At 43.1% G+C, this 23,771-nt stretch overlaps 1 protein-coding gene across 1 annotated transcript in view; it reads right to left on the bottom strand.

Moving 5' to 3' along the window:
• The window catches only part of LOC144495292 (zinc finger protein GLIS3-like), a 598,751-nt gene that overhangs the window by 25,013 nt on the left and 549,967 nt on the right, over window positions 1–23,771 (bottom strand). The window contains exon 10 of the mRNA XM_078215378.1: window positions 2,961–3,143. Coding sequence (XP_078071504.1) covers window positions 2,961–3,143 — 183 coding nt within the window. The remainder of the gene's footprint in view (window positions 1–2,960; window positions 3,144–23,771) is intronic.

Raw genomic sequence — 23,771 nt, 5'->3', positions numbered from 1 at the left:
GAGTGAGCAAAGGAATCCCTTCTGTAGAATTGACTGCTGCTATGTAAATGAAGGCTTTCAGGTGTCCATGGGGCATGGAAATTAAAGTGACCAGTCCACTTCATAAGTTTCATAGTACACAGAGAAGAATGAAGATTTTGAACAGAAAGCTGCCCGAGATCACCATGGCAAGAGCGATCTCCATTTTTCCCAGCGCTCGAAGGGGCAGTTCAGCCATGAGACCTCCATCCCAGGAGGAAGTCCCGAGGTCAACACCTTACCCTCTGAGCCTGAGCCCACTCAACACCCAGGTCCCTTGGGGGGGGCCTTCCCTCTGCAGCTTGGCAATGGCAGTGGGGCGCATTGGCACATAACTTACCTCCTTGGCCACTCTCAGAGTCCAAGATGCCAGGTCAGGGTGTCACTGTCAGGTTGCCACTGTCAGGTTGCCAGTGGGCAGTGCAAGGTTGGCACTGTCAAGGAGTGGAGCTAGAAGAGGGAGGGGGTGGGTGGGTGGGGTTTCTTCTTAAAGAATGGTGTAATCCTTGTTAACTTCTATTCTCATGGGACTTTTCACAAATCTAAAGAATCTGCTATCTCTTTGGCTATCTATTTGCAATATGTTTATAATTTTATACTTCTGTGTTTATTTATCTATTCTGTGAATTTCTCTTGGATTTATAAATCTTCCTTCACCCATTCCCCCTCCCCCATGCCCCCATTAGATTACAGGCCTGTCCATTATCTACTTGTACGATTAGTGAATACACTCGTCCCAGCCCGGTTCAAGTCAGCCCATCCCAATGGATCGGTTGACTCCTCCCTGAGTACTGATGTCAATGAAACAAGAACTGAAGCCTGAAAATGCTGGGGAAACTCAACAGGTCTGACAGCAACTGTGGAGAGAGAATAGAGTAAGAGTTTTAACAACACCAGGTTAAAGTCCAACAGGTTTATTTGGTAGCAAATGCCATTAGCTTTCGGAGCGTGGCATTTGCTACCAAATAAACCTGTTGGACTTTAACCTGGTGTTGTTAAAACTCTTACTGTGTTTACCCCAGTCCAATGCCGGCATCTCCACATCGAGAGAGAATAGAGCCAGCGTTTCAAGTCAGGATGATGCAGTTCTGATGAAGGGTCATCCTGACTTGAAACGTTGGCTCTATTCTCTCTCCACAGATGCTGTCAGACCTGCTGAGTTTCTCTTGCATTTTCTGTTTTTGTTTCAGATTCCAGCACTAACAATATTTTGCCTTTTTCTTAAGAATTGAAACCCCTTCTTCCCACACCACCGCCTGCGCCCTGCATTCAATTCACTAGTCTGTTTGACCCTCTGTCAATGGCGTGAAAGACCTACACCCCTGTCCTTGGGTTGAGGAAAACAACCTCAGTATCTAGTCATTTGCAAATTAACTATCTTTTGTTTCGGTATTTTCTTGTCCCCATAACTTGTGGGAAAACACTTTGGCTCACAATGCTCTCGGAGTTGCTTTCATTTCCATCTTATGCCTGTGTTTTTATTGGAGATGTGGTGGGAATCTTGTTTACATGTGGAATTGCAATTTATGCAGCAATTCCAGCTACATTAGGAAGGCACAGTGGGAGGCGCTCTGAGTGCTGCTTGAAGAACTAACATTTAAAGGTAACTACTTTTCCAAACCCCTTGCATGGAAAAGTTGTCAAATAAATTCCCATAATGTCATAGGAAAGTATAACCAGCTTGAGTTTCTTGGCCATTTCACAATGTGGTTGGAACCACTTGTGTATATTATGAGCGTATTAATGCGCTTCCAATCAGCTTCAGTTCTCTGTTTAATGGCCTTTGCCACATTTGGCTTCCTGTCTGATTTTGGAAAATGAAAAATAAACAAAGCATAAAAATGAAATAACAGCAACATTTTCATTAGTGATTCGGATATCTCCTGAGCAGGTGTTGAAGTGGTTATTCAGTTTGACCACTTGAACCCATGGGAAAAGAAAAGTTTCTTAGTTTAAAATAATAATGTTGACGCTGATATAGCTGTAAATGATGTAAAATTTGCTTGCATCATTAAAATGATAACACTGCAATTGAAAAATTATTCAGGGACCGGACAAGCACCTAATTTTCAAATCAAAATTGCAACAAGGAGCAACACTGTATTCTTATTATTAATGATTGCTTAAGTGTTTTAAACTTTAATTCACCCTCCTTTTAATTCCCCCACCCACTTTCTTAAACATTTACACCCGCACCATACAATGTTACAAGACCTCTCCCCACCCCCGGGACCCAGGGTGAGAATTTCTCAAAATTCTTTGACAATGTTCCTCTTTAACCCAAGTTTAGAGATAAAGTTTATATCTCTTGACTTTCCCTCATTTTCATCAAAGAAACAATTTAAACCATCAGACATCGCGACTGAAGCTTTTTAGAATGAACTTTTATCTTTGATCTTTTCCTGCAGGCAACTGAAGGGTAAACAGGGATGGGCAATAAATGCTGGCCTAACCATATCCCGTAAAAATGAATATATTAAAAAAAGTCATAAGGTCCATTCCGAACACTGAAGATAGTTTAGTAACTACAGCTTGAAGATATTTCTTTAACTAGTCACATTTTTATGGCTCATTATAGAATGGGGGAACTGTGGCATTGTTGCATTGCATAAAAATGGGCGGCACGGCGGCACAGTGGTTAGCACTGCTGCCTCACAGCGCCCCAGGGTCCCAGGTTCGATTCCTGGCTTGGGTCACTGTCTATGTGGAGTTTGCATGTTCTCCCCGTGTCTGCATGGCCTTCCTCCGGGTGCTCCGGTTTCCTCACGCAGTCCAAAGATGTGCAGGTTAGGTGAATTGGCCATGCTAAATTCTCCCTCAATGTACCTGAACAGGTGCCAGAGTGGCCACTGGGGGATTTTCACAGTAATTTAATTGCAGTGTGAACGTAAGCCTACTTGTGACTAATAAATAAACTTTACTTTAAATAAACAGATGTTCACCTGGAAAACTGGGATGGGCAGACAATGCTCTGTGGAAGGCATCAAATCCAGCTTGTCCCACTGTTGTAGGAAGTACACAGTCTTCAAATGAAGGCACCATATTGCGAGGACTAGCTTGGCATATATTTCTAGAAGTTTCATTATACTGGGGTGGGTAGAAAGTCTGTAGCTGGCCATAATAACCTATAAAGAGAAACAAAGCAATTAGGTAATTAATTAGACCTAATTGTAGAATTTTATTTTTGCTGCGTTACTTGTGACATTCATCTTGTAAATTCTGAAAGTTGTCATAACTTCCCTCACAATCAGACAAAGACAGAATTCTCCTCCTTGACTCTAAAAGCTTGACACCCTCTCAGTAGCTGCCAAATATTAAGAAAAATATATAAACTGTAATGTCAGCAGGTTAGCCGAGATGGGGGAACTTGGAAAATAGTTTTGGACGCGCCAAAACTGACATTTTGCCACTCTTTGCATGAGTGATGAGCAAATGAATCAAAACTTAAAGTGATCTAAATTGACTAATGTGCATTTTCAAGTATGTACAAATAATTTAAACCAAATCAGTTTTCTAGCTTTGTTCTGTGCTCAACTCAAATCGGAAAAATCACTGCAGTGCAAGTGAAGTCAATTTATTTTATTACATTATGATACGCTATTCCAGGATGACATATTGTAAATACTGAATTCTCTATATAAATACCTGAATCGAAATAAGTGCCGATCAGCTTTAGAGACAACACTTCTTTGCACATGACTAAAAGCAGCTGTTCTCAATGTTCAGCAGAAAATTACAATGAATTAAGTGCTACACTTGCTGGAACAGGACTGTTCTGCAAAAGGTTACAGCTGAGTCCTATTACAAGAGAAAACTGCTTCTATCGAAGCCATGCCAGCTGGCAGGGCCAATCGGAACGCATACTGTACACATCTCTCACACCGCCTTGCCCTCATTCTACATGTTTGCACCCTGCTACAACTTCCTATTCACAAATCAGAGAATCCCATAATATTGTCTGCTGCAACTAATCATACTCGAGGATCAAGAAACCTAATAATGTGGAAGAAAAGGTACCATGTCCAATATCATGCCCAATGTGAAGGGAAAAGTGCAGAATAATTTAATAATTTCAATAACAGTTACGTTAAACAAATTAATCAATAAAACAAAATGCTCCCTTGCCCCATTCTTTCCAGTCAATGCTTTTGTTCTGCTTGATTGTTCTGTTACATTTATAAGGTTTATAACATTATATTTTAGAACTGTGGGCGAATGAAACAGTTCTTGTCACCTGTTCTGTAGTCTGCCTGACAGTAAGTCTGGGTGGTTTGATTGTTAGAGATCAAAGGAAGGCTTAGGTTGTTTTACTGAGCAAAAGGTGCAAGCTATTTATGCTTGGAGACAAAAGATGTGGTCTCTGAGTTTACAAAGCATAGAGTCTCCCAAAGCCCCAGAAAGGTGTTGAAGGTACCGGGTTGTTAACAGTGGTGCTGTAAACTGTCCATTAACTTCTAGATGAAAAGGAAAGTGAATTAGCATTTTTACCTAGATACAAGGTTGATTATTTCAAGTCGCCATGGGGAAGAGGGTAGAGAAAGCAATTTTTGTGATCAGGTTATAGGTTTCCCTCCAAATCAATGACTATCACAGACAGCAAGAAGTTCTGCATGGTAAGCAAAGAGAAGAGGCTGTTTGGCCTTATGAGCTACACCTGCTGGATATGAGAGTTTCTTGTAGAAGAAACACATCCTGTGTTACTTATGGATTCTGGGAGATTTGCACTGGCTTGGCCAATGCAAAAAGGAATTATTAGAACACACCTTATTGCTGATCACTGGGACAGGCCTTTCTGCTGCAGCCAACCCATTATTATAAAAATTGAGCAAAGTGCCTGGAGATGGCCACTTGAAGTTACTTCTCAGAGAAACGGGTATACAAGAATCCACTGAAAGCTGGGAGCAACTGTGGACTGCTTGCTATAACTTCCGTAATTCTGTGGGAAATGTGACGTCTGATAAGTATAAATAAGGAAAATTCCTCTCTGCAGTTTACAGTATAAGTTGTCTACAAAAAAGTAAAGTGTTGAGTCATAGTGCTTTTAGTCATCTGTAACAGTAAAAGTTTTAAAACAAGAAATCTTGCCATATGAGTCTTTCCGCAAGTAACTGGAAATTCAAATTTTTTGAAGTTATTGGTCTCTATGAAGATTGTAACAAAAGCTAAAATAATTCAGGGTTTTAGCACAAAACAAGTACATTTTTACCATTATGTTATTGATTAATTGACAATGGACGTGAAGCCCAGGTTAAAATGTTCACAATGAAGAAAAGATAAATCAGTTGCTGATGGTCTGGTTGTGTTTAATATAGAGAAAATGGCACTTACTTCAATCTATGATACATGTATGGCTTTCATTATGCTGTCTTTTTTTTATTTCTGTGTTATTTTCAATTAGAGTCATAGAAGTGTACAGCATGGAAACAGGCCCTTCGGCTCAACTTGTCCATGCCGCCCTTTTTTTAAACCCCAATTGCCCGCATTTGGCCCATATCCCTCTATATTCATTTTACCCATGTAACTGTCTAAATGCTTTTGAAAGGACAAAACTGTACCCGCCTCTACTACTACCTCTGACAGCTTGTTCCAGACACGCACCACCCTCTGTGTGAAAAGATTGCCCCTTTGGACACTTTTGTATCTCTCCCCTCTCATCTTAAACCTATGCCCTCTAGTTTTAGACTCCCCTACCTTTGGGAAAAGATAATGACTATCTAGCTGATCTATGCCCCTCATTATTTTATAGACCTCTATAAGATCACCCCTCAGCCTTCTACGCTCCAGAGAAAAAAGTCCCAATCTATCCAGCCTCTCCTTATAACTCAAACCATCAAGTCCCGGTAGCACCCTAGTAAATCTTTTCTGCACTCTTTCTAGTTTAATAATATCTTTTCTATAATATGGTGACCAGAACTGTGCACAGTATTCCAAGTGTGGCCGTACCAATGTCTTGTACAACTTCAACAAGACGTCCCAACTCCTGTATTCAATGTTCTGACCAATGAAATGAAGCATGCTGAATGCCACCTTCACCACTCTGTCCACCTGTGACTCCACTTCCAAGGAGCTATGAACATGTACTCCTAGATCTCTTTGTTCTATAACTCTCCCCAACGCCCTACCATTGACTGAGTAAGTCCTGCCCTGGTTCAATCTACCAAAATGCATCACCTCACATTTATCTAAATTAAACTCCATCTGCCATTCATCAGCCCACTGGCCCAATTGATCAAGATCCCGTTGCAATCGGAGATAACTTTCTTCACTATCCACTACACCACCAATCTTGGTGTCATCTGCAAACTTATTAACCATGCCTCCTATATTCCCATCCAAATCATTAACATAAATGACAAGTAACAGTGGACCCAGCACTGATCCCTGAGGCGCACCGCTGGCCACAGGCCTCCATTTTGAAAAACAACCCTCAACAACCACCCTCTGGCTTCTGTCAAGAAGCCAATTTTGTATCCAATTAGATACCTCACCCTGGATCCCATGAGATTTAACCTTATGCAATAAGCTACCATGCGGTACCTTGTCAAAGATACCTGCGCAATTACCTGTGCAAGCCTTCCAGAATGACCACATAAGCATACATTCCTTCACCACCCACACAGGTATTTCAGACATCTCATCTATTACTCTCTGACTCAGCTTTAGAATCTTTCTCTTTCTTTCTCACTCATTATTTTCTGTTTCTATCCCTAGTATTTCTCCCTTAGTACTTTTGAGGGCAGTGTCCAAAATGCAACCTACGGTCAAATGTGGTCTGCGAGATCCTTGATCTGGACTACAAAGCCCTTTCTGATTCTTGACATTTTTCTGTACGGTGAAATAAGTAATCTTAAAAAATCTTTTAGCTCCATTGGCCAGTGGATGTCAATCAAAATAAAAGCTGCATTTCTGCAGGGCAATGTTTTCAGAGAGAAGTGTTTCTAAAACCATCAGAGAAAATGCAGAATCAAATTAAATGTGTCATAGAATCATTAAGTGGTTACAGCACCCAGGAGGACATACAGCCCATCATGACAATACTAGCTGTCTGTAAGTGCAACTCAGTTACTCCCACTCCCCCATCGTTCCCCTGTAGCCTTGCAAATTTTCTTCTCAGCATGTAATTATCCAATTCCATTTTGAAAGCCACAATTGAATCTGTCACCACCACACTCTCAAGCTGTGCATTCCAGATCCAAAACACTTGCTGTGTAAAATAAATCTTCAAATCACTTCTGGTTCTTTGGCCAATCACCTTCAATCAGAGTGCTCTGGTTCTCAAGTCTTCCATCAGTGTGAACAGTTTTTCCCTCCACTCTGTCTAGACCCTTTATGATTTTGAACACCTCTATCAAATCGTTTGTCAGCCTTCTTTTCTCAATCTATCCCTGGAATTGAAAACCGTTAACCCTGGAACCATTCTTGTAAAATGTTTCTGCACCCGTTCTAATGCATTCACTTCCATCCGAAAATGTGATGCTCAAAATTTGGGCACAGTACTCCAGATGAGATCATTCCCGTGTTTTCTAAATAACTTACTTGCTCTGATACTGTATGCATTCATTTAAGTTCAGGATCCCATATGCCTTACTAATCGCTTTCTGAACCTGCCCTGTCACCTTTAGTGATTTGTGGGCATATACCCCCAAGCTCATGCACCCTTCTACAATTGTAGTATTTTATTCTTTCATAGGACATGAGAATCACTGGAAAGATCAGCATTTATTGCTCATCCCTAGTTGCCCTTGAGAAGGTGCTGGTGAGCCAACTTTTTGAACCACTGCAGTCCATGTGGTGTAGGTACAGTCATACTACTGTCAAAAAGGGAGGTCTAGGTTTTTGACCCAGTGGAAGCAAATGTATACAATTCTAAATCAGGACAGTGTGTGGATTGGGGGGGCCTTTCAAGTGATGGTATTCCCATGTGTCTGTTGTCCTTGTAGAGGTTAAGAGTCATGTGTTTGGGAGGTGCTGTTAAGGGTGGGCTGGTGAGTTGCTGCAGTGCATCATGTATATGGTATATGCTGCTGCCACTGTGTGGCAGTAGTGGTGGAGGGTATGAATGTTTATTAAGTTAGCTGCTTTGTCTTGAATGGTGTCGAACATCTCGAGTGTTATTGGAACTGCACTCATTCAGGCAAGTAGAGAATATTCCATTATGTTCCTGATCTGTGCCTGTTTAAAGATGGAGTCAGGAGGTGAGTTACTCAGTGCAGAATTCCTGGCCTTTGACTTGTTCCTGTAGCCACAGTATTTCATAGAAATCATAGAAACCCTACAGTGCAGAAGGAGGCCATTCGGCCCATCGAGTCTGCACCGACCACAATCCCACCCAGGCCCTACCCCCATATCCCTACATATTTACCCACTAATCCCTCTAACCTACGCATCTCAGGACACTAAGGGGCAATTTTTAGCATGGCCAATCAACCTAACCCGCACATCTTTGGTTATATGACTGGTTCAGTAATTTAGTTTCTAGACATTGGTAACGTCCAGGATGTTGTCAGTGGGGATTCAGCAATGGTAATGCCATTGAATGTTAAGTGGCGATGATTAGATCTCGCGTTGGAGATGGTCAGTGTCTGGCACTTGTCCTCCCTCCAAATTAAGTGCCCAGCCAGCGGGAATTTAGAACTTTCATTTTCACGACTGTAAAGAAGTGGAGTGCACCTGGTGAGATACGCATCTTCCTAGACTTTGAGGTCAGTAGACACTGCTTTTGCCTTTCTTTCACACAGTCACAGAGAGATGTCAGCTGCCTAGATTAATGGGATGGTAATTGGCCAGATTGGATTTGTTTAGCTTTCTGAGGACAGGACACATCTGGGCCATTTCCACACTGTTGGTTAGATGCCAGTGTTATAGCTGTACTGGAACAGCTTGGTCAGGGACACAGCTAATACTGGAACTAAGGTTTTGAGTACTACAGCTGAAATGTTGTCAGTGCCCATAGGCCTTTTTATATCCAGTACCTTCAGCCGTTTCTTGATATGACATGGAGTGAATCAAATTGGCTGAAAACTGGCATCTGTGATATTGAAAAATCAGGAGGAGGCCAAAATAGTGCAAGTACCTCAACCTTGTCCTCTGCACTGGCATGCTGAGTTCCCCCCCGCACCCTATCATTGAGGGATGTTTATGGAGCCCCCGCCTCCTCTGGTTAGTTGTTTATTTATCCACTGCCATACATGATTGAATGTGGCAGCACTGCAGAGCTTCTTCTTAACAAAATGTATCACTTCACTGTTCCCTGCATTAATTTTTTGTTTATGCCCTCTTGAAGTCTATCACATTTCAATATACAATATTTCCAAGTTTTGTGCCATCTGCCTTGCACACTCAAGTCTAAGTCAATATAGAAGAAGAAAAGCAGTGGTCCCAATCCTTGAGGAACCCACAAACCCATTCCTCCAGTCTAAAAAAAATAGCTGTTCAATCTAGTCTCTGTTTTCTAACACTCAGACAATTTTATATCCATGCTGCCACTGTCTCATGTATTCCATGAGCTCCAAATTCCTTTTGGACATCATATACATTATTTCAACTGCATTACTTCATCAACCCTCTCCGTTAACATATTGAACAACTCAATCAAATTAACTATCCCTTCACAAGATCTACGTTGCTTTCTTTAATTAATCCACATTTGCCTAAGGGACTGTTATTTCTGTTCTGGTTCATTGTTTTTAAAAGTTTTCCCACCAACAAGTTTATACTAACTGGCCTGTAGCTGTTGGTTTTACGTTTATACCTGTTTTTGAACAACGATGTAATATTTGCTATTCTCCAGTCCTCTGGCGCCATCTCTGTATTGAAGGAGGAGTGGAAGATTATGGTCAACACCTCTGCAATTTCGACCCTTCTGTCTCCTCAGATGGATCTCATCTAGTCTTGGTGACTAATTCACTAAGTACAAATAGTCTTTCTAATCCTTCCGCTTTATCAATTTTAACCCATCCAGTGTCTTAACCACCCAATCTTTCATTATGACTTTTGCAGCATTTTAATTCTTTGGTTTGGGTGATGCTTCTTGGGTGTGATATCTTTTGGTGAGATTTATTTTAATGAAAATAGGCTGTGTTCAACTAAACAGAGATCACATATTGTTTTATTACTATCAGAAAGGAAAACATAACAGGCATTTTCATGATGCATGTTGATGACTTCTTATGGGGTGGTTCTGTGAAATTTGAGAAATGCGTAATGAACATGATTTAGAGTAGAATTTAAGATTGGGAGTAAGGTCTGTGGGGTTTTAAAATATATTGGTTTAGATATTAAGCAAAGTAAGCCTTGAATAACTAAGTTGGCAATCCTATTCAGGGAGTGTTAGTCTCATCCCAATTACTCATCTTACATTCTCACAAAAAGATGAGACAGAACAGCTTGATTATTCAGTTGAACTGCTTGGGCACTGAGACTGGATCAGATGCTCGTGTTGATGAGTTGGATTCAAGTACAATAATAAAACACAAAGTTGAGAATGTTTTGAGGCTGTCTAGATCAGAACACCATTGTATGTTATTTAAGAAAAAAATGTACACTTAACCCTTTAGTAATCAAAAAGCCATGAACTAGTAATTTTAGTGATGTGTCACCTTCCTGTTGGGTACTCTATTGTAGCTGGTTTCAGAATAGTTCGGATGGATTGAAATGAGAAATGCTGTCCTTAGTTTGGGAATTCAAGAGAATAAACAGGATCATTAAAAGCACTTTGGCTGCTGAAATACTCATTTTCATGGTGGTATCGAGTGTAGATTTCTATTTGTCAAATATATTTAATTAGATTCTATACAATGGGCAGGGGAGGTGATGGCCTAGTGGTATTATCACTAGACTATTAATCCAGAAACTCAGCTAATGGCCACAGGTCATTCACATTGACCTTGATGGCTCAAAATGAATAGAAAGGAGAAAGGAAATTTCTAACATTAACTGTCTACTTATTTTACAAAACTAAAAGCATGTACAGATAAATTGTTAGGGGTTCCAGAGGACATCTGCCTTTCAGTGTAATGTTTTGCACAGAAAATTGAGCTTTTGATTTAATCATTTCACAGTTTGAGCTGTGCACATAAACTCTATTTTTTATTTAGATAAAGAGGAATGTGCTAATTGCAATTTAATGGTGTTTAGCACTCTGCAGGTGGTGGGTATAAGCAGGGGATTCATTTGGCCCCTATAGACACAGACTGAAGCTGTAGTAGTTTGGATTAGAAGGTGATTGCATGTGATGTAGAGAATGTAATGTGTAACTGTGTAATTAAATGCTTATAAGTGTGTATAGATTGATTCCATTAACTAACTGGCTTTCTGGATTGGAACATCATTGTGTTATTGTTGGCTAACGATACACAGTGCACTGCATTATAATGCTTTTTCCTCCTATTCTTTAAAGTTGCAGATTTCTTCCTATTCCAAATTCTCACTTTCAATTATTTTTGTAAAAAGTGTTCTGTCTTTATTTCTCTCTCTTGCTTTAACTGTGACTATTTCTGTCTGCTTAGTTCTACCATTTTTCAGTCTCCCCCCCTCCTTTATTTTTGATGACTTAAGGTGGAATTTTGTGGAGGTTGCGGGTCCTGGCCGTTGGATGGAGAGTTACTGAGAGCTCCACGCTCCCTCTTTATGGGAAGGCCTGTTCCATCTTCTGCCACTCAGGCACTTGACAGGCCTTCTCCCAGGATCAAGGAGCCCAGGGGGCAGAGGTTCAGCTTGCCAAGAGGTGCTAGCCAGTCAGAGACCAGCAGCTCCTCTGTGTACAGTGGCGCCACTGAGGAGGCAGTGGCTGATGCTGGTACAACGCCCACCTCAGATCAAGGAGGGATCCAAGCACAGGTGAGTTTAGTGGGAAGAGGGATGTGGGGTGGGGGCTATTGGGAGGAAGAAGGATGTGGGGTGGGAGTTATGGGAAGGAACGGGGGTTGGGGGTTGCCAGCAAAGGCAAAGGGGTGGCGCAAAGCAGAGACCCTCCTTCCTGATGTTAGGTTCCTCATTCAGGCGCCGAGTGCCTTTGAATGACTGACCCTCTGGCCCCTGGGAGCCTGCAAGCAAACACGTTAGGGATTGCAAGGTGTGCTAATGGATTTTCCCAATTTCCTGCCCGTTGGGCACTTAGGAAAATTGTCCCTGACCTATCCTTTAGAAACCCATGCGAGACTTCTCTGATTATTATCCATGCTAGACTTCTCTGAATATTTTCAAGGCGTTCAGACATCCTATCCTTGATTATATACTCTAGTAATTTTCCCACAACAGGTATTAGGCTAACTGGTCTATAATTCTCTGGTATCCCACTATCACGTGTCTTAAAATAGGAAAGTGAAATGCTTAATTTTCCAATATAAAGAAATAGTTCCTGAATTAAGAGCATTTAGGGAGATTATAGTTATAGCATCTGAATTGTCTCACCGAATCCCATTAAAACCGTGGGATGGAAACCAACTGGTCCTGCTAGTTTGTCACTTTCGAGAGTCATTAATTTCTCCATTACTGTTATCTTACTTATACTCAAGTTGTTGAGGCTCTTTCCCTGGTCCATTAATAATTTTCTTGGGAAGCTTGGTATGCTCTTCCTCTACAATTATTACTGATGCAAAGTAATTACTCAACATGTCCATCATTTCCTTATCTTCCTTGATGACACAACCATTATCAGTTTTCAGGAGGTCCATGTTACCTCCGACGATTCTCCTTTCCCTAATGTACTAACACCTATGTTCCATAGGCTGAACAATGCAGATTGTGCTGTAGGCCTGGAGATGGTGGAGTGGAGTTTTGAGTTAAGTAATGAAGCAATTTGTGGGCAAAGAGAAGAATTTTTTAATTCAGTTATACTGGATAAGAGGGACTCGGTAAAAGGTCGGGCACAAGAGGTGTAACAGCTGAGCAGCATTTGACACAGAAAGAAGATTTGGGCAGTATAGTTTCTGATAGGTTTAAGTTTGTGCAGGGCGCAGTTGAGGTTCTTGCGAAGAAGTCACAACTGGAGATATGGGTCAGTGTTTCAGCAGTAATGGGGTGTGATTGGGACAGAAGTGGGCTGTGTTGCAGAGGTGGAAGTAAATGATTTTGGTGATGGAAAGGATGTGGGATTTGAGGCTCAGTTCAAGATTGAAGAAGACAAGAGAGGCTATACACAGAGGCGATACACCATCTGTTTCAACTTGAGAAAATAGCCAGGGAAAGCAGTATTTTGCACATGGGCTGTTTATTTCTGCATGCACTATAAAAATAAATCCTTAATAAATCAGAGAATGCAATAGGCTATGACATTATTTGTGTTCTGAAACTCTGAATCCTCAGGGGAACTAGATGTAGGCCTCATAGATTCTACTGATTGATCTTGAAAAGATCCAAAAGAGCTCTGAATGGGTACTCCTTAGGGCTATTAGAAGTAGGAGGCCAACTAGTTTCTTAGTTGTGTGCAGAGCCAACCAGTTTCACCAGTTGCGTTTAGCCAAATTGCCAGGTCATTGCTCATTGGAGGATTACTAGACTGCATACTGTCACAGATATATTGAATGGTCTTATGAAACAAGCAATTACCTTCCTTTCAAATCCCTTGGGTTTGTGATCAGGATGTGATAAACAGTACCTGTCAACTGTGATGCTTTATCCTGTCTGTTGTAGTATACCTTCTGGCTTCTTGCGCCACAGGTGCAAAATTACAGCGCGGAGGCATGAGAGGCATAACCTTAACTTAAGGCATAACTTTCCAAAAGCACATTCCTAGTGGGTGAAGTTTCATGCTGGAAGCATAATGCTATAAAATTATCACTATAATGCAGGACAGTTTCTTTTTCATTGCTCAATCTTACGTAGATTAGATTTAAAACAGCATTGCAATGAGATCTTGTTTTTTCCAATGGGTTTGGGCTGTATATGTAGCCTGCCCATTAGTAGTAGCCTTCCAGAAGTATGTGATAAACAACAACATGCACACATTTAGTGCCTCTCAGTTTGGGAACTCCAGCTGTGCTACATGAAGTTTCTGTATGTTTTTGGAGGTGAAAGAAAATATTGAGGGAGATTCTTTCGCTAAAAGATGGATTATCCAAAGCCTCCTTGAACCACATAGATGTACGAAGAGAAATGGAATATAGGAATATAGAAGCAGGGCTAGGCCATTCAGCCCCTCTGGCCTGTTCTACCATTCAACTAAATCTTCCCACACTATCCCTGTATCCCTTGATGTAATTGGTATCTAGAAATCTATTGACATCTGCTTTGAACATACTCAATGATTGATGTTCCACAGCATTTGAGGTAGAGAATTCCCAATATTCACCATGCTCTGAAGAAACTTCTCCTCACCTCCTAAGTGGCTTTCCTCTTATTCTGAGACTGTCCCCACTGGTTCTAGAAACCCCAACCATGGAAAACAGCATCTACTCTGGCAAGCCCTGTAAAATAATTCAATGAGATCACCTCACATTCTTCTAAACAAAACATACAGGCCCAGACTCCTCAATCTCTCCTCCATAGAACAATCCGTCATCCCAGGGATTAGCCTAGTGAACATTCGTTGCACTCTCTCAATGGCCAGCATATCCTTCCTTAAGTGAGGAGACCAAAATTGCACATAATACTTCAGGTGAAGTCTCATCAAGGCTCCATACAACTGCAGCAAGACTTCATTATTCCTGTAATCAAAACCCCTTGCAATAAAGGGCTAACATACCTTTTGCCTTCCTAATTGCTTGTTGCACCTGCAACAAGCAATTGCATGTGATTTATGAATAAGGTTTATGAACAAGAACTCCCATCTCTATTTGGATGTCAACACTTCACAATTGCTCCCCAGCTATGAAATACTCAACACTTCAGTTTTTCCTACTAGAGTGGATAACTTCACGTTTTTTCACATTTCATTTCATCTGCCATGTTCTTGCCCACTCACTTGGCCTGTCTAAACCCCTTTGAAGCCTCTTTGTATCCTTCACAAGCCTCATTCCCACCAAGTTTTGTGTCATCAGCAAACTTGGAAATTTTGAAATATTTGGTCCCTCCATCCAAACCATTGATATAGATTATGAATAGTTGGGACCCAAGCATTGATCCTTTTAGTACCCACTAGTTACAGCCTGCCAACCTGAGAATGATCCATTTATCCCTACTGTTTTCAATCTGTTCACCAATCCTCAATCCATGCCAATGTTTTACCCCTATTCCATGTGCTATAATGTTGCTTGCTAACCACTTGTGTGGGATCTTATCAAAAGCCTTCTGAAAATCTGAATACACCACATCCACTGGTTCTCGCTTAACTATCCTGCTCGTAATATCTTTGAAAAACTCCAAAAGGTTTGTCAAACGTGATTTCCCTTTCATAAATCCATGCTGACTCTGCCCAATCCTACCATTATTTTCTAAGTGCCCAGTTATAATAGGTTCTAGCGTTCCCCCTGCTATTGATGTCAAAGTGAACAGGTGTCTATTTCCCCATTTTCTCTCTTCCTTCTTCTTAAACAATGGGGCTACACTTACTACCTTCCAACCTGCAGGCACCATTCCAGAATCTACACAATTTTGAAAGATAATCAATGCACCCACTGTCTCTACAGCCACTTCTTCCAACACTTTAGGATATAGATCATCAGGTCCAGTATCAATTTTAATTAAAGTCATAAGTTCAGACCCATTAATTTCTTCAGCACTACTTTTTTTAACCAAATACTATTTTCTTTCAGGTCGTGGTACAGTAGTTAGCACTGCTGCCTCACAGCGCCAGAGACCCGGGTTCAACTCCCGGCTTGAGTGACTGCCTGTGCGGAGTCTGCACATTCTCCCTGTGTCTGCGTGGGTTTCCTCCGGGTGCTCTGGTTTCCTCCCACAGTCCGAGAGACGTGTTGGTTAGGTGCATTGGCCAGGCTAAATTCTCCCCTCAGTGTCCCCAAACAGGCACCGGAGTGGGCGACTGGGGAAATTTCACAGTAACTTCATTACAGTGTTAATGTAAGCTTACTTGTGACTAATAAATAAACTAACTTCAATCTCACTTCTCTCTTGGCTCCCCAGAATTTCAGGGAGGTTTTTTGTATTTTCCTCTGCGATGACAGACACAAAGGGACGAAAATGCCACCAGTGACAGAAGGAGGCCCTTTAAGTGGCCCTCACTGGCTGCTTAAGAGTGTCAATTGGCCTCTGGCTGGGAGGCTGACCTCTACCTTCCCTGCCACTGTTTGAATTCCACGGCATTAGGAAGGCGATGGGTAACCAACCCCACCTTCCCCATGTGACTGTTGAGGCCCCTGCTTCCCAACCCATTCCCATTAAAATCTGTTCATCATGTGCATTTAATGAACCTCTGAAATCATGCATCTAGCCCGCTACTTCTTGGTTCCGTATTGTTGCTTTGTCCATGTCTTTAGATACCTACAATTTTATAACCCATAAAGTTTTGGGGTGGTTAGTTTTGTACTTCATGAGATTGATGCAAGATTATCCATAGTTAAATATGGAGTCTGACTGGCATTCGGAGAGGTGGTGGTGGGGGCTGATAGGTAAGATTTGAATTGTACAAATCAGCAGCCATTAACGGATGAAAAATTAAAGTCATAAGTTCATTAATGGCTGAAAATGAGGCAACACTTCATTGGCCTCTAAAAAGCTCTAAATATTTTTTATGTATATTATGATGTTAAGCATTTGGGTTCAAGTTTTACTCAGGGACCTGAGCACAAAACTCGAGGCTGACACTCCAGTATTGGACTGAGGGATCACTGCACTGTTGAAGGTGCAGCCGTTTAGATAAAACGTTGAACTCATATCCTGTCTCCCTATTCAGGAGGATGTAGAGGATGCCATGACACTGTTGCAAAGCAGAACAGGGAGGTTATCCATTGTGTTCTGGCCAATATTCATCTCTCAATCAACATCACAAAGCAATACAGATTACTTCATCATTATGACATAGGATGGACTTTTATTTCCTCCCCCAGCCCCCCATTCCACCGGTGAGAGGGGGGGGGGGGTGGTGTGAGTGCTGGGAGGTTGGTGAGGGGTGGCTTTGTTTCATTGGGTGGGAACAGACAGGCTGCAGGCTCCATTGCTTTTCTGACTCCCCTTTAGAAGTGTGTGGCAGGAAGGGTTGAAGATGGCCTTTCTGCTCGGAAGTCAATTGAGGCCTCTAAGTGGTCACTTAAATAACTCATCCCGCCACTGCAGGTACTCAAGTCAACAATGCACGGGGGCCATGCCATGTGGGCAACCTGTCAAGTAAATGCTGCTGGGTACGCCTACAACTTGTTAGGGGTGGTCTCTTCTACCTTGGCAGCCCATACTCAATGGACACATTCACAGGATGATGCCTTTGGGTGAACTCCCCCAGTTGTCCAAAATATTAAACCCCCTATTTCCCCTCATTGGTGCGTTTCTCCGAGCTACAATTCTCCAGGCTCCAGTAATGATTCTGTAGCCTGGACCTTCTGTAATACTCGTTGTGGACATTGCAGCTGGTGGCGCTGCAAGCATTGGACAGCTGCTGGCCTCTGATTGGCCAGCCGCTCTCAGAGGTGGGACATCCATCCTGGCGACAATGATGACCCAGACTCGGCAAGTGCCTGATTGACATTAAATCAGGTCAGGGGTGCGAGGAATGTTCCTGGCAGGATTGCCAATGGCTGGATGGGCCCATTAAACTTTGCCTGCAGTGTTTGTGGGAACTTATTTTGTGCAAATTGGTTGCCAGGTTCCCACATTGCAAGAGTGACCACGCTTACAAAAAACGTACTTCGCTGGCTGTAAGATGCTTTGGGATGTCCGGTATTCATGAAAGGTGTTATACAAGTGTAGGTCTTCCTATTTTTCTTTCTATTATAGTCTTTTCCAATTATCGTCTGGTCAAATTCTGGTGGTTGACACAATGGGCCATAGCTTCTGACTAGCATCGGAAAGCGATAGCCCGCGGAAATAGAAGAATTTAATGCACACTTTCTTAGCCTTGTAAAATGTGTTATGCACTGTTAGAGGCTGGGGTGGCAGTTGGAAGTTGGGATGTGGTTGGAGGTCAGGGAGTTGTGCCCTTGGGTCGGGGGTGGGGAGAAGTGTCAGCTCAGGTCTGTTCCACGAGTCCTGGTAGTGGGGAGGGGGGTGGGGTGGGGGTAGGTCTGCTCAGGTTTGGGGGGGGTGGCGGTCAGGTCCGTGGGTCAGGGGGAGTATCTTTGGGGGGGGGGGTCTTTGTGGTGGGGAAAATGGTGGGGGGGAGAGGTGGTGGTCAGTGGTAGTTGCGGGTGTGGGGGCATCTTCTGGTGGGGATCAGGGGGTGTGGGGAGAGAGTCCTTTGAGGAGATTGGTCTGGCTGTTTACAATAGTTATCCAAACGTTAGAAATGGTTTCAATTCTTCTAACTTTTTTGTTGTATCCCTGTTGGAACGATCTGAAGGTAATGTTTTGAATCTCACTTTCGGATGGTTCCCAGCTGTGCGATTGTCCCCAGCTGTGCGATTGTCCTGAGGAAATTCACACCTTTGGATAATTGCCATGCAGAAACGTGGTTGTAAAGTTCTGAGAGAGATTCCCCCGTGCACCTTTGGGGTAACCCCCATATCTGACACTGGGGTGCTCGGAAGGTGTGGCCCAATAAATATGTAGCAAATAAATATAGTTTGTGACATGGTATGGAGTGGCTCAGAATCCACCTCCCATATTGGACTATTGAAGAAGTGAAGGTTTTGTTACAGGAAGGCACTTTGTCCTATTTGTCGTGCTGGGACATTCTCCCCAGTGTTTGAAGTGCTTGGCCAACTTATATAATTTTGGGGATGCATAGGGACACATGGATGCATCCTCTGTGCAGGCTTTTATTTCATTATTATTATAGTCCAATCTTTAGATAATAATGATCCCAGTCCAAGAAAACTGGGCCATGTATAATACTGCATATTGACGTTGCCCAAGTAGCGAGGGCATTGCTTTTTGCCTAATTTTCTGAGTTTCCACCATGTGCAGGGAATCAAGTTCACGAGCTAATTGGCTGGCAATCAAAAGGCAGAGCGAGCCAGCAGCTCCTAAAGGTATACTCCTATCGCATAATAAGAAAGAAAGAAGGAACTTGCATTTGTATTGTGCCTTTCATGTCCTTAAAACAACCCAAAGTACTTTGCTCCAAATGACATTGTTTTCTTGTATAGTCACTATTGTGAAGTAGGAAATTGTGCAATGTACATGCAACAAGATGCCACAAAGATCAATGACTTAAACAATCGGTTAATCTGTTTTAGTGTTGTTGGTTCTGCCAGAACAATTGCTTTTCTTTGAACAGTACTGTAGGATCTTTTATAACTACCTGAGCGGGTAAAGATCCTGGTTTAATAACTCATCTGAAAAAGATGTTGTGTGGAGGTGGTGGTGTAGGATACATGTGGAACCTGAGTAATAATGGCTATGGGGAGGTTTCTGGCATTCAGCAGCAATACCTTGAAGGTCCTGATATAGGAACAGTGGTGAACCAAGGGTGATTCTCTTAAAATACAGGATGATCATAGGCTTGATTGGAATTCTTTGGGCAAGTGAAATCAGTGACTCAGTGTCACCAGGAATGAGCAAAATAAATGTGGAGTAACATTGGGCGTGCCAAGCAAAATACAGGTACATTGACATACATGTGTACTAGTACCCTTTGTTACCTTGTACAAGGAATTGGCCTCGTGTGTTATAGTTGGAGAGGTCATTTGAAATGTTATTACAAAACATTGGCCTCTTCTTTCAACACGCTGCTCTATAGAGGTTGTATGTCACATTGTGGGAAATAATTGTTCTACGCACAGAGCTCTTGGCAGGTCTGGCAGGAAGACCCATGCTAGGAAAAGCACCATGAAATAGGAGAGATCTAGGCCAACAAGAGACTTGGTCGTGTGAAATTCATTGTGGGCTTTAAAACTGGAAAACCCCTGGTCAGAAAATCAGGTGCCGTGGGAATTCAAAGTTCATGTCTTGAGATACATCAGCTGCCATTGATGCTCTGTCTTGCATTCAGAACCCCCAAAAATGTACCCTTTAATTTAACTGTTTAAGTCAAATTATTTAGAAGATTCACATTAGTTTAGAAACTTTTCAAACATTATATATGAAGATGGTCCAGGTTTTCAATGGTCTTCTGTTGTCAAAGCTGCAACAGTGCCAAGCCAAGCATGATTGAACCCAATGTACTGTTTCACCAGTACAAACAGTTCAACTTTACGGAAACATGCTGTCCTATGTTCGAGTTCTCCTTCTCTGCCAATTTTCACCTCTTTACTGCCACCAGTGTGACACATCATATTCATATTTATGTGCCAAGAAGCTAATTTCCACCATTTCAGCAATAAATTTGAATAACGTCAGCTCACATCTGACAGAAAGACAATCAGTGGGCCAGAAAATATAGTATTAATGACTCAGTTATAAGTGTATGTGATTGCTGCCAAAGAGCTGTCTACAATGCCTTTTGCACCCAATAGTTCAAGTATCTGTCACATACCCTGGCTTCATTTCAAAGAATGAATGGATGGATTCAAAAATTACAAAAGTTGTTGTTTCCATATAATTAGCGTAGCCATGTTGCTAAAAGTGAGGCACACTCAAGGGATGCGCAGATTGGGAATATTCCTGATTCACTGACCTGTGCTCCCTTTGAGCATAGCTCCTCAATGAGAGTAATGGAGAGGGTGGGGGAGATGTGGGGGCAATTAGTTTTATCTCAGTGAAGTGAATCACCTTTCAAGACGGGTAAGCCCATGGTGTTGGGAGTGATATATTAGCACGGGTAGAAGACTGACGAACTAAGAGGAAACAGAGTTGGGATAAATGATAATCAGATTGGTAAACTGTGACCAGTGGAGTGCTGCAGGGCTCAGTGCCGGGGCCTCAACTATTTATGATCTACATTAATGACTTGGATGAAGGGACTGACTGTATTGAAGCCAAGTTTACTGACAATCTGAAGATAGGCAAGAAAGAAAGTTGTGAGGAAGATACAAGGGGGGAAATTATCTGGGCCTGCCAGTAGCACAAAGCTTGGCGAGCGGGGGAACGTAGTTTGGCAGGAGGCCAAATGTCAGTTACCCAGTGACAGGATGAACTTTAGCAATTCTGTTTTCTGGGCTTTAAAGAGGGGTTAAAGGCGGAAGGTACTGTGCAGTCTGTTGGGTGCCCCTTAAATATGGCACTCGGACGTTTGACCTCATGAGGTAATGATGGGAATGGGGACTTCCTGCCTGCCGCACCACGAGAATCAATGAGCTCATCACAGCTGCATATGTGATGAGTTTAACAGTGCAAGATCATGCATGATTCACCATCCACCCCCCTCCCCATTGGAAATCACACTCGCTTCCACGCCCGCCACCAAACCCAGGGCAGAATTCTCCATTTTCAAGGCCAAATGTGCTGGCGGTGCTTTTCCTGCTGGCCAGAACGGCAGGATTCCGTGCCAGATTCTCATTCATTGTGCACAGTTGAGTTCACCTCCAAATCTCCTGGTGGGCAAGCAGTAGATTCTTCCATCCGCTGTCAGCTGGTGGGTTTGAATGTCCTGGCAACGTATTTAAACACGAGTCTGGCACATTCACGTCAATCTCTCCAGCCCACCTGTCTTCATCAAACGGTGCAGGGTGTGAGCAATCCAGATTGAAAAGCAGCATCAAGAAGTCGGCAACACCAGTTTTCACTGCCAGGACCCTTGAAGCCCTCCTTCAGGGAGTCTGAGCCCACTGTCACATGCATTACGCCAGGAACAGCTCAAAGAAGCACACCAACCTCACCTCTCTTGGGAGGCCATTGCCTAAGAGGTCAGCTAACCCTAATGGCTGCCACCCACCTTGAAGAGCCATGCAATGCAGGAAGTGAATGATTGATCCATGTTGCCAGGGTAAGTCCCCTCTCAGCTTTCATAAGACTATAAGATGTAGGAGCAGAAGTAGGCCATTTGGCCCATCAAGTCTATTTCTCCATTCAATGAGATCATGACTGATGCGCTCCCACCACTACCAAACTTTCAGCCTGGCATCATGTACTCAAATGGCTACCATTTCATGGATCAAACATTCAGCCATGTGGGGACACATATCAACACTCACTCTTTCAACAAAACTTTCATGACATCACTATCCCATCTGTCTTGTTGCTCACACTTGATTCTCTGTCCCTTCTGGGTAGGGCACACCACACACAGGGCCATGTATTTCACCCAAACTTCTGCTCCATCCCCTCGGATCACGTGTCTTTTGTCTCCACACAGGACAAACTTGCGCACAACAAACGAGAGCAAGCCCAGACTGGGGATGGGGATGGGCAGGGGGGCGGGGGGGACGACGACACAACAGAGATACTTACCCTCACTGAAGTTGAGGAGGCTGCAGCAGAGCTTGCCGGCGAGGACAGGGATTGCTCCTGTGGCAACACAGAGCCTGGCTTCTCACAACAACCTAGTGTGGATCGCGGCCCCATCACTTCATTGAATCCTGAAATTCACACTGAGTGCAATGTACTCAAAATAGCATCAGCTCATCCACTACAATGTCCTTTTGTCTTTTTCACGTTCCAGCAGACCATGGTCAGCTATCCAGCCTAACAACTCTTAGAGATCCAGACCCTGAAGAGGAGTGGGCGCAGACAGGGTGGATTCAGAAAGAATGTTCCCAATGTGGGGAAGTCCAGAACTAGGGGTCATAATTTGAGGATCAGGAGTAAACCTTTTAAGGCTGAGGTGAGGAGAAAATTCTTCACCCAGAGGGTGGTGAATGTGTGGAATTCGCTACCACAGAATGTAGTTGAGGCCAAAACATTGTCTGATTTCAAGAAGAAATTAGATATAGTTCTTGGGGCTAAAGAGATCAAGGGATATGGGAAGAAGGGGGGATCAGGATATTGAATTCGATAATCAGCCATGATCAAGATGAATGGTGGAGCAGGCTCGATGGGCCGAATGACCTCCTCCTGCTTCTCGTTTCTATGTTTCTAACTGTCACAGCGCTCACCTGCACCCTCCACCAGCGCAGAGACACAGATTTTGGTGGGGTGCAGTTCAAGGCTAGACTTGGTGATTTTCTGGAGAAAACCTCCCAGACATGTCTCTGCAGCAATTGGGAGGCAGGGACAGCCCACTCCGGCACTTGTAGGGCTGGTGGAGACTGGCAGATGATGCACCTCTGGGAGTGGCCATCAGTTCACAGGTGAAGATGCAAGAGCAGGCAGTGAAATGTCAGACAGAGCTTCTAGAGTCTCTTAGCAGACTAGAACTCATGATGGAGGAGCCCGTCTGCATTCTGTATGATGTGGTGGCTCCAACATGAGAGTGCCTCAAGGCACCATGGGAAGGTTGGCAAGCACCATGGAGATGTTGGTCCAGCAGGTGCTGCAAGATGGCCACAACTCTGGTGGGGACCATCAGAATGTAGGACAGGGCACCTTGACCTCCCACCAGGTGCCCCATCTCCACTAGGAATTATGGGAGGATGAGTGTCAGCCGGGCACCCCGAGTGCCTCCACTTAGGACACTCCAAATTTGTGCAGTCACTCAGAGTCCCCTCTGCCAGTGCCTGCATCAACTCCAACAGCATGGGCCGCCAAGGGTGCTTCTGCCCCTGAGCAGATCCTTATGAGTACAGACGCCTCCAGAGTTTGGGCCACCAGAGGATATCCACCAACCTAATCATAGGCATCAGGACGTAGCAGTCAGCAAGCTGCCTCCACTCCTGCTGCGGATGTTGAGGCTGCACCAAGACATAGAGGTAGGGTTAGGAAAATTAAAAAGTTCAGGTATATCCTCAGGG

Source organism: Mustelus asterias, chromosome 6, assembly GCF_964213995.1.
Source record: "Mustelus asterias chromosome 6, sMusAst1.hap1.1, whole genome shotgun sequence".
NCBI lineage: Eukaryota > Metazoa > Chordata > Chondrichthyes > Carcharhiniformes > Triakidae > Mustelus > Mustelus asterias.
The sequence above is the reverse complement of the archived record's forward strand: the minus strand, read 5'-3'. Positions and strand labels throughout refer to the sequence as shown.